The 11,662-nt window shown below is 41.5% G+C and overlaps 1 protein-coding gene across 1 annotated transcript in view; it reads right to left on the bottom strand.

The window, feature by feature from the left end:
* The window catches only part of VPS13D (vacuolar protein sorting 13 homolog D), a 275,140-nt gene that overhangs the window by 52,119 nt on the left and 211,359 nt on the right, over window positions 1–11,662 (bottom strand). Inside the window, 1 exon segment of the mRNA XM_023515148.1 lies at window positions 3,673–3,805. Within this exon segment, the coding sequence (XP_023370916.1) occupies window positions 3,673–3,805 (133 nt within the window).

The following is an 11,662-nucleotide window of genomic DNA, read 5'->3' as shown; positions in this document are numbered from 1 at the left end:
TTCTACTAGATTTTTTGGATTCCAAATCTCATGTTTCTTGTACCGAGTAGATGCCCTTTCTCATACTCTGAGTTACAATATAGACACTTGCCAGTGGGTTCCATCAAATCACTCTACCCTCAATGGTGAAAGTCTATGAGTTTTAAATGTACTAAGTAGCAACCCAAGGACATTTTTGACCTTGGATTACTACTTACTGCTTAGCAAATACAGCCCTCACGAAGTACCTTTTATCAAATAAGGAAGTTTTTATGCCTGTTTTATTCATAGAAAGAATTTCAACCAAGTGAAATATGGTAAATCATTGAAGAATTTTAAGTGCTAGATATTGAAACACAGTCCTGTTTGTTTTACAATGTATGTTAAAGCAAAGACTCAAAAGCAAAAACGCAATAGGGTCATTTAGGAAAGAATGTGATACTCTACAATATTTCTGGTATGAGCCAGGTGTGTTGGCTCATGCCTGAAACTCCAGCTACTCAGGACCAGGAGTTTGAGATCAGGCTGGGAAATATAGCAAGACTCAATCTCTACACAGAAAAAAATTCTCTACTAGAAAAAAATTACCTAGGCATAGTGGTGCCTGCCAATCTCCCAGTGGCTTGGAAGGCAGAGACAGGAGGATGACTTGAGTCCAGGAGACTGAGGCTTCAGTGTGCTATGATCACACCACTGCAGTCTAGCCTGGGCAACAGATTGAGACCCCATCTCTTAAATTGAATAGAATAGAATAGAATAGGGTGGCGCCTGTGGCTCAAGGAGTAGGGTGCTGGCCCCATATACTGGAGGTAGTGGGTTCAAACCTGGCCTGGCCAAAAAAAAAAAAAAAGAAAAGAAAAGAAAGAAGAAACAAAGAAAAGAAAATCTGAGAGATTAAGAGTGGCCACTTTTTCAATTTTAGAGATGGGCAATCAAGAGAGGACACAGCTAGAGGATTAAGTCTAGAAGACTAGAAAATAGGGCCCTTGGCAAAAGTTTGAAGAAGTTGGGATCCTAAGAAATACAAGGCAGAAAGAACTAAATACAATCACCTCGCAGTATCCATAAGGGACTAGTTCCACAACACCCCATAGATACCAAATCTAATAACACTAAGTCCCTCCTATAAAATCTTAAGGCATTTGTACATAACCTAAACACATCTCACTGTCATCTCTAGATTACTGGCAATACAGTGCTCACACATCATTTCATTGTGTGGATTCAACACAGTACTTGGCCTGTACAGCAAATTCAAGTTTTGATTTTTGGAACTTTGTGAAATTTTCTTTTCCCAAATACTTTTGATACATGGGTGGTTGAGTCTAAAGATGTGGAACCTATGGCTTGTATAAATTTTCAGTTTTCAAAGAATACTACATGAATGCCTGAACACCACTGAATGCCTGAAATGGGGTAAACAGTACTATATGCTTTGTTGAAATCAGGTGTGGGCCATTACAGTATATGATGGCATCTTCATGAAGGGTACCCCCAAAAGCTGCCAGAGCTAGCTAGGACCCTTGAAGGAGTCAGTTCCAGTTCATATCAAAAAGACATTCCAAATATTTTAGAAGTTGACAGCAATGGCTGAAAGAGCTTCAGAAAAGGCCAGAAGTTGGCAAAAGCTAGAGAGGTCACAGGCACTGCAGGGAAAAGGCAGGCTGTGTCCGGGGAGCATTTCCAGGCCTTATGCCAGGGACACTCACAGGATGTTTACCCTCTGACAGTGGGGGTGCGAGGAAGCTCTCTGGACTCTTTAGCTCTAGTGAGACAAATTGGTAAAGGAAACTCCTTGGGTGAGAATATACTAACAATTCACAACATTTCTATTGGATTCTGGGTTCATTTGCTCTAGAAAGTCAATATCCTTTTCCCAAAGTTTTGAGTTCTTGGCAGAGCATGCACAGTACAGGAGTTCAGACTGGGATCTGAGAGGGAAAATTACTGAATCCAGGTCAAGCAGGGGCTACAGAAACAACTGAGCACAACTCCCAGTTTAAGCCAAAGGGACTGAGTAAATTCTGATCCTCATCTTTTAAATGTTATCTCTTTATCCTAAAGGAATAATCTCTAGGCTATTGATTTCATATAACCCAGAGCTCAATGGATTCTCCTTGTAAGAGCCTACTGGCTCCTGGAGAGGCTATACATACACTGGGATGATCCTTGGCAGGAGGTGACTTTGCAACCTTGAACAAATCATCCATTTTCTCGGCACATTTGTGTGCTCATCTAGAAAGTGAAGACAGTCAGTCATGCTTCCCCTCCACACCCCGAGGATGCGGGCCAGACAAAGGCAATTAAACATAGCAAAGCATTTTATAGTTGTTAAGAAAGTCCTCGGATATTCTGATGCACCATCATTATAGTTACTAGAAAGAATTAAATCTTTAACTAAAATAATTGCTTAACAGTCAACTTAAAAGTCTATAAACAGATTACTTTCAGACAGATTTTTACTTCTAGCCTGATGTCACCCTGGGGACTTTTCCCTTTACAGTTGGGTAGCCTTAGGAAAAGGAAAGGCCATTTTGATATAAAAGTCACCACAGATAAACAAAAATCCTGTCCTAACATGTGTCCTAAACACAAATAGAAATATTTTTTATTATCTGTATTCCTTCCTCTTCCTCCAAATGCAGATCATCAAGATTTAGATAGGTTCAGATCATTCCAAAGGATCTGACATAAATAGTTCAATTCACTAACCATCACTATGCATAAGCTACATGCCGGGTGTCATGTGAGGTATGTTAAGAATAAAGCTGAATGTAAAATGGCCTTTCTGTTCTCCTGGCATTCACAGTCTCTGAAGAGCAGCACACACACAGTTGGTAACATACACAACCCAGGATACCACCTGTGTTCTACCTGCCATTCATTCGAACCAAGACAGCAGATCTGGGGAAATGTCCTAGGAGTTGGGACTTACAGGTTGAGTGGGATTTTAACAGGCAAGGAAATGAGACAGAGGAGGAAAGGGCAGAAGGACTGTGAGTAAGGACTTGGAGGCATGTGTGGGGAGCAGTATGTAGCTCTATGTGGCTGACATGGAACATGGCTGAGGGACTGTGGTTGCAAAAATTGGCTGGGTTTGTATTTCCAAGGGCCCCGGATGCTGCAACGTTGTTGAGAAAAAGGAAAAAAAAAAAAGCAAATGAATCAGAATTAAAGTGTTAAAAGTTGGAATCAAACAAATTCAGAAAATGAACTTATTCATGCCAGCACCTACATTTCTTTGTACATACACAGGGTTTAAATTTTAGTGAATGCACATTTATGCAGAACTGAAAAACATCTGGGCTACAAGGGTAGTCACCAATTCCTCATTTCAATTTCTCTGGGAGGAATGATCAGTAAGTAGAAGGCAGAGTCTTAAGTAGCAGTTCCTTTCAGTTCTAAGAAGAGGTCCAGCTGACCATACCTCATGACATTCAGGAAGAGAAGCCGAGAGCAGGAAGGAACTGCAATGCATACAACATTCTAAGGGTGAATGAGGAGTCTCACAGGCTGTCACATTTCAATTGCCAGGAGGATAAAATCAGGGAGCTGGCAAGGCTATCTGGTACAGCAAACTACTAAGCCAGGATTTCCTCTGTTGACAGCTTTCTTATTTTTATTTGCAACCCAAAAGGTGCAAAGGTACCTCTGAGGGACTGAGGCAGAAGAACCAAGTGTCATGTGACTTACCATGAGCCAGGCCGTGGATGCCGGCTACGAGGTGCTCACCACTGGTGGCTGCGTGGTATCTGATGTACTCCCTCTCCGACTGATGTCGATTGTCCATTGTTTTCCCTAAGCCATCTGATAATGTCCCTGCAAACTGTAATGAATTAAGAACATAAGAGTTTCAATGCCATAGTACTAATTAACTATTTAATTATTTTAAATAACTGCTTTCCCTTGCTCCTAGCCAGGATTCAGTAAATAGTGATTATAAAGAGAGATTGACTGCTGAATTACATACACTGTCTGCCCTAGGTGAATGATTCTCAAAAACCCTGATACTTACAAATTGTGAATGCTTACAATGGGGAATTAAAGATTTGCAAAGAAAACACTAAAAGTCTCTGAAGACATTTATTTTCTACAATACTATTGCAAATTTACCGAAAAATTAAAGGTAAACAGAATGGCTTTGAGGGAGGAGTGAGCTTTGGGATTCTATGATGGTAAGGACATCAGTTCTTTGCTCTAAGAATCAGGAGATCCAAAGCAGAAATATGTGGCCAGCCTGTAATCCTAGCCCTCTGGGAGGCTGAGGCAGGAAGATCCCTTGAGCTCAGGAGTTCAAAATCAGCTTGAGCAAGAGTGGGACCCCATCTCTACCAAAAATAGAAAAATTAGCTGGGTGTCATGGCTGGCACCTGTAGTCTCAGTTACTCAGGAGGCTGAGGCAAGAGGATTGCTTGAGCCCTGGAGTTTGAGGTTGCAGTGAGCTACGATGATGCCACAGCATTCTATCTGGTGTGACAGTGTGAGACTGTTTTTAATCAAAAAAAAAAAAAAAAAGAAAGAAAGAAAGAAAGAAAGAAAAAGATAATGTGTCATATTACTGCTTTAGCATCAAAATTTTGGAGAGGTCAACCTTGTTCACATAATGCCTTTTTTCATTCATTTAACAATTATTGAGTGCATATTAGATGTCAAGCTCCACTCATTAAAAGAAAGTAAGTAGATGGAAAGATGAACAGGTTAGGTTACCTTTTACAGGAAGCAGCAAACTTGAACTCATGACAATAAATGAAAACCCATCTCCCCCCACAAATCAGAGAGCTTTTATTTATCTTGGCACAGGTAACAACCAGAAAAGTTGTCTTATCCATCAAAGCTGGATAAAGAGGACATAAAACTCTGTTTTGTCACAAGACAATTTGAAAAGGCTTAAAGTGACAGTTAATAAACCACAGGGTACTTATCCTCATCATTCAGGCATAAAAAGAGAAGGATATCAAATATATAATTAACCTGCTCAGGAAGGATCTACCAAAACAAGTAGTTTAAGTGCCAATGACCCGGGACTAACCTTTCAGAAAACTCACATGAATGTTACTTAGATATATAAGGCTCAGTGAAAAGATTCAAGACAAACAGGCTGCCTGGAAGACCTAGGACACAAGGTAGCTTTCTAAGGGCCTGTTTCATTCTGGTTTGGCAAGCCAGGGGTGGGGGTGGCGGTAGGAGTAGTAGTAGTGAGATAGATATATTTTTTGTTTGTTTGTCTGTTTTGTTTTTGTTTTTTTAAGACAGAGTCTCACTTTGTTGCCCTGGGTAGATAGAGTGCCACGGTATCATAGCTCATAGTAACCTCAAACTCTTGGGCTCAAGCAATTTTCTCTTGCCTCAGCCTCCCCAGTGCTGGGACTACAGGCGCCCGCCACAATCTCAGCTATTTTTAGACAAGAGGTCTTGCTCAGACTCAGGCTGGTCTCGAACCTGTGAGCTTAGGCAATCCACCCACTTTGGCCTGCCAGAGTGCTAGGATTACAGGCATGCGCCACTGCACTTAGCATATATATTTCTTTCTTTCTTTCTTTCTTTCTTTTTTTTTTTTTTGAGACCGTGTCCTCCCTCCTTCCCTTTCTCTTCTTTCCTTCCATCCTTTAAAAATTTTTTAGGCATAGGGTCTTGCTCAGTCACCCAGGCTAGAGTGCAGTGGTATCATCATAGCTCACTGCAGCCTTGAACTCCTGGTCTCAAGCAATCCTCCCACTTTAGCCTCTCAAAGTGTTAGGGTTACAGGCCTGAGCCACTGCGCCTGGCCCTTAGTCCTCTTGATACCAGTGGTGGATGATTCTGGGCACAGACGAGGGACTAGAGAAAATAGCAGCAATCCCAGGTAAAGCAATGGCTCCTGGAACAAGCTATGGGAAACTCATTCCTTCTCAGTTCTAGTGCTTCTGTGCTCTGGGGCAGTGATTACTAACCTTTCTGGAGGTGTAATCCCTATCATTGTATGTTTGATTTTTTTGTCATTGTCTTATGTTTCCCATCACTCCCTATCTAATTAAGAGGATTAAAGTTAATGAAAATTAATTTTATAACTTCCTTTAGGACAATTAGAGACAGCATGGGATGTTACAAAACCAGCCCTTAAGTAGGGGCTCTAGTTAAGAGACCCAAATGGAGAGCCTAAACAGTGTTGGAGAAGGGCCACAAACTTGGGCATAGTAGACTCAAGTCCTCCCTCAACCGTTCTGAAACTACAGGTCCCCGAACCTCCTTCTGCACCTGGACAATGGTGATAGTACCTACTTTACCATGTGGCTGGAAGACTAGTGACAATTGCTCAGGGTTTAGCATCTAGCTAGCAATTTTACTGTTGTTATCAGACAGCTCCTAATCCAAGGAAGAACATGTTGGCACTGTTTGAAGAAAGCCTTTGAAAGGTTTGGAATTATGGTCATTTACACTACAATTTAATATTAAAAAACTCTCGCTTTCCCGCAGATAAACACTGGCCTCCAAAGTAAGTTTTTAGAGTGGTACCATCTATAAAAAAGTGTTAAACTTCATGATTTCCAAAATCTCTGTAAGAGATCTACAACCTAAGGTAAAATGTCTTTATGAAACACTTACTCTGGGCTCAAAACTGTTAAGAACACAAACAAAAAACAGCCTTGGACCTTAGGATCAAGGAGCTGACAGCCTCCCTGGGAACGTAATAATTATATACCATGTAATAGCCAGCAACAAAAACCTGGAGCTCAGGAATCCAGGGAGAGAGGAAAATGTGACCCTGCTTTGGAATCATGTTCTTCATTTAGGGTCTGGACAAAAATGCCTCTCCCCGAGGCCTCAGAAGCAGTGAGACCATGGTAATGTGAAGAGTATCTCTGCCCTGTGTGTCTACAAGAGGCACAACAATCCAGCTGAAGTGGCCCAGAAGCGCCCAGAAGTACTTTCAGGGTCTTGGAAAATTTCCCATTTCTCTCAAGCTCTTATTTTCCTTAAGAAGAGAGATTATGTTAAGGCCCTTTTTACCTATTTCTGGCAGCTGACGAGAAGAAATTTAAAAAACCCATAACACCGTTCCTCCTTGAAGAGAGTAAAGAGAATAATCTAGGCAAACTGCCCTATACAACTCTCCTGTCTTCTAATCCCCCTGTCAATTAAACACGTTTAACATACAAGATTAATGAATGAGCCCATCCAAAAGCTTAATTTCCAACTGAGTCTGCTGTGGCAGTCTCAGCTCCCCCTGCACTGACTGGTTCCTGGTACTCTCTGTACAGAGACACTGGTACTGACCCAAAGAGGATGGGTGATCAAAGAGATCCTTCTACTCCCCCAACACCGCATTCTTCTGTGTGCTTCTCAGGTCCCTCACTTTCACTATGGAAGACAGCATGGGATGTTACAGAGAGTTGTCTATGCCCAACTAGTCCTCTTTTTACAGTAGGACTCCCATTCGAATTCTCACTTCTCTGTCCATAAAAAATTATGTGTGCAAGCCAACTGGACTTGTTCTTTGTTCAATTGTTAACAGCCAACCATTTCAAAAGTCTTCATCCCTAGAAATACAGCTTTGAGAACTCAGAATACGTGGGTAGATATTAAAATCTGTGATCCAACTGAACCCATGTTGATATGAGGTTAATCAGATTTTACTGGGAGACGTTAAAACAAAGCCAGCTAGATGACAGGTGCAGTAGTCAAATGCAGTTCACTGGCTTCTGCGTACTGAACCCAGGCTAGCTCAAAGCAGATGGCCCCCTTTGACTGTCGGAGCACTTAGTCATCCTTAATTCCACTTCTGATTCCCCACCTCAGCAGGAAAGTAAATCAGACACATCCCTTATTTCTCCCACAAAGGAAGTGTGAGAACATGTGGGCTGCAGAGGGAGCAGAATCCAGTAGCACTCAGCATGAGTGACCTCCGGCCTTAGCCTTCTCCGAGACTGGGAAGGATTTTCTAATCCATGTCTTTAACTTTGAAGAGGACCTTCAAAATAGAGTTGAGACATCCACTAGAACACATGATGGCATAGGGAATGGCTGGCCCAGGACTTCCTTCACATCCCCCTCACAACTGTCTTATTTGTGGCAAATGAATCCTGGAGGTCGATATTCAGATTATCGAAGGAGGAATGAATCTCAGAGGCACTGGAGAAAAGGCTGAAAATCATGTGGATGTGAGTAAGTACAATTCAGCTATGCAATCAAGCAATCCAACATGTACAGGACCAGTACCGTGTGCCAGGGTTGAGATGGAGACCAGAAATCAGAAGTGGTTTCTGCCTTCTGACTTCAAGACCTCAGTTGGGAGGTATGTATGTGGCATAAGAGAAACATAATCACACTTGAGTTCAAATTCTGACTGTGAAACTTAATAGCTGTGAGGTCACAGACAAGTCAACTTAACTTCTGTGAGCCTCCATTTTCCTCTTCAAAATGAGACTAAAAAACATAACTTCTGAGGATGCCGTAAGGATTAGAATGGCATACGTGTAAAGCACGAAGCACAGAGCTTGACAGATATGAGATGTTCAATAAAAACCGTATTGAGTTATCTAAATGTCAACTTCTTTATATGCAAAATGGGAACAATCAGATTCCACAGGCTCATAAGTATTCAATGAGACAGTGTTCCCAAGAAGTGTCTGGCATGGTGCACCCCCCGTAATGTGGAAGCTGGACAGGGGTATAAAAGCCTGTGCAGGGAACACATGCTTGGCTCTCAGACTGGGAAAGCAACCAGCAACTGGCAGGTAATCTGTAACTGCTCATTATAAATAATACCTCAACACCAGAAAGCGCATTTGCAGAGACTTAAGTCAATCTAGCTCATTTTGTTGCAATTTCAAGTCCACAAAATACTTAAGGCTGTAAGTGAATGTTGTCTCAGCTAAGATGAAAGGCTCCAAGGAACAGAATGTCCTTCAGAAGATCTGCTATTACACTCACAAAGATAATGATTTTCCCCTTTCTTTCACTGAAGGAAGCTTCAACACACGCCAAACTTGTGAATTCTGGCCACAGTCCAAAGTCATCAACTTCTAAGCAGTATTTTCAGCAAGGGGGTAAAAATCTCAGAAGTACTTCAAGATGCCAGTTCTACCGAATGGCTAACACACACTGTGTGTCAACACCCCACCCTCCAGAAATAATCTCATTGTCTATACAAATAGAGACACTGAAAATCAGCCTGAGTTTGGGACCCAGCTCTGAACAGCTGATTTTATAAAGCCAAAATTCTAGTAGATACTGGAATGGTACAAGGGAAAAACTTCATGCTGTGTCCTTCTGTTCTGTCCTATCAGTTTTCTTGACCCTTTTATGATATTCAGCAAGCACGGGATGCCAAAGGTATTTGGCCAGTGGTAATAGAAGCCTGGGCTTGAATTTCTCCCCCTTCTCTTGGGTTCTTCTTTCAGTTATTTACCTAATGGAAATTTCCTCTTTAATATCCTTACCCCACCGAGTAATTGCTGGTAGCAGTACCTTCCTTGGTACCAGCGCATATGGTGACCACATTCGACATGAAAAGAGAAAGAAGTAATAGGACTCTATAGCATGAGAAGTTTTATTATTATTCCCAAAACAGATCTTCTTGACTTTTATGATGCGGTTATATCTGGATAAACCCCTTGTAAGCTGAAAATACTGGGAAAGATTGGAAGTCAAAAATTCATTTCATATACCTACCCTACTAAACATCATAGCTTAGCCTAGCTGACCTTAAATGTGCTCAGAACACTTACATTAGCCTACAGTTGGGCAAAATCATCTGGCAACATGGTACACTATAGAGTTTTGGTATTTACCCTCGTAACGGCTTGGCTGACTGCCGCTGCCCAATGTCACCAAGCGAATATCAGATCACACAGCACTGGTTGGGAAAAAATAAAAATTCAAAATTTCGGTGGAGCCCGTAGCTCAGGGGGTAGGGTGCCAGCCACATGCACCAGGGCTGGTGGGTTTGAACCCAGCCTGGGCCTACTAAAACAAAAAATAGCCAGGTGTTGTGGTGGGCACCTATAGTCCCAGCTACTTGGGAGGCTGAGGCAAGAGAATCACTTGAGCCCAGCAGTTTGAGGTTGCTGTGAGCTACAACGCCATGGCACTCTACCAGGGTAACAAAGTGAGACTCTGTCTCAATTAAAAAAAAAAAAATCCAAAATTTCAAGTATGGTTTCCACCGCGTGCATATAGCTCTTACACACCATCATAAAGTTGAAAAATCATATGTTGGACCATTGTAAGTCAGGGACTGTCTTGTACAAGGCACAGCTATAAATCTCAACTCCTAGCACAGCTCTATTTCTACCAAATCTCAACTCCTAGCACAGCTCTATTTCTACCAAATCTCAACTCCTAGCACAGCTTTATTTCTGTCAATATCATGCATGATTTCAAAGAGGCTATGCTTGAACACGTAAGTTCAGAAAACCCAACTGTACATCATGTTTTTCTAAGTAAGGCTGACATGAAATTTATGGGGGCTGCTGAATGTAGTCACACAGGCAGGAGCAAAGGCGGCAAATTTAATCTGTCACTTACTAAATATGCATCCTGACGAAAGTTGCTTCACTTTCCTGAACATTAGTTTACCCCTCTGCAAAAAACCTGATACTTTCTACTGTAAAGGGATGTTTTGAAGGGTTAAGAAGATAATTAATGCAAAACGCTTGGTGCAGTATCTGGCCATCAGTTTTTACAAGCTTCTTAGAAGTACTCTGAAGGCCTTAAAGTTCAGAATCCTTCTCAATTCTGTTGGTATGCTATTAGGAAAACCTCCTCCAAGCCATGTAGGAGCTAAGTAACTTCAAAACTAAAGTCCTCACCATTTCCTCCTGTTTAATGTTGTTAAAATACCCACAGTGAAAAAGTATTTTCAGAGTATGAGTTTTGCCCTGATGTTGGAGAACCCTTTTGTGATACTCATAAACAGGGAAGAGTTAAGGGAAAATGTAATTAAAAAGCAGTGAAATATCTATTATTGATAAAAGGCAAACCTAACAGCTAGTGTTCACTCAGCCAAGGAACGACGGGGTGGAGAGCCTGAGGAGAGATATTTAAAAAAAAAAAATTTTTTTTTTTAAAGGCATGGAACAAGTTGAGGTTTGGCAAGAAAAAGGCATTTTTGGATTCCAGATTTCTATCCACTAGAAGTGGGGCGGGCTTGTCTGTTTTCAGTTCTACTTGGTTATGGAGTATGTGTAACCCTTAAGGGAGAGAAAAAGAGGAAAGAATCTACACAGGGGACCTTGAATAAAAATAATAAAGACATTTTAAAGCTGGGACTGACATTCTACTCAAGTAACATGCCTAAGCCAATGACCTTGCTTTTTTCTGTGGGGGAGGGAGGAGAAGTTTCTGCAGATATCTAAAAACTCTTCTACCCTAAGACATATACCATGTTGCTACTTCACGGATAAACGCTTATCGGACAACAGACACTCCTTTTCAGTTAAGAAACAAAGTTATACACAGCCACCCAGAATTATCTCTGCACACAAGGTCGAAACACACACAACAAAGTAGGGCCTGAGGACTGCCACAGTATCATAACCAGCCCAGGACACATGCCTGAATTGGTGAGTCTCTCTGCAACACTGACCCAATTATGAACTCAGATGTTGTTTCAGATTAGTCTGGAAGCTCAGGATGGTCTGAAACACTCCCAGAATAGGATTTTGCTTTTTCTTTTTCTTTTTTTTTTTTTTTTTTGAGACAG

The sequence above is a fragment of the Otolemur garnettii genome, unplaced genomic scaffold (assembly GCF_000181295.1).
Source record: "Otolemur garnettii isolate 467f Iridium unplaced genomic scaffold, OtoGar3 scaffold00067, whole genome shotgun sequence".
Classification (NCBI taxonomy): domain Eukaryota; kingdom Metazoa; phylum Chordata; class Mammalia; order Primates; family Galagidae; genus Otolemur; species Otolemur garnettii.
The sequence above is the reverse complement of the archived record's forward strand: the minus strand, read 5'-3'. Positions and strand labels throughout refer to the sequence as shown.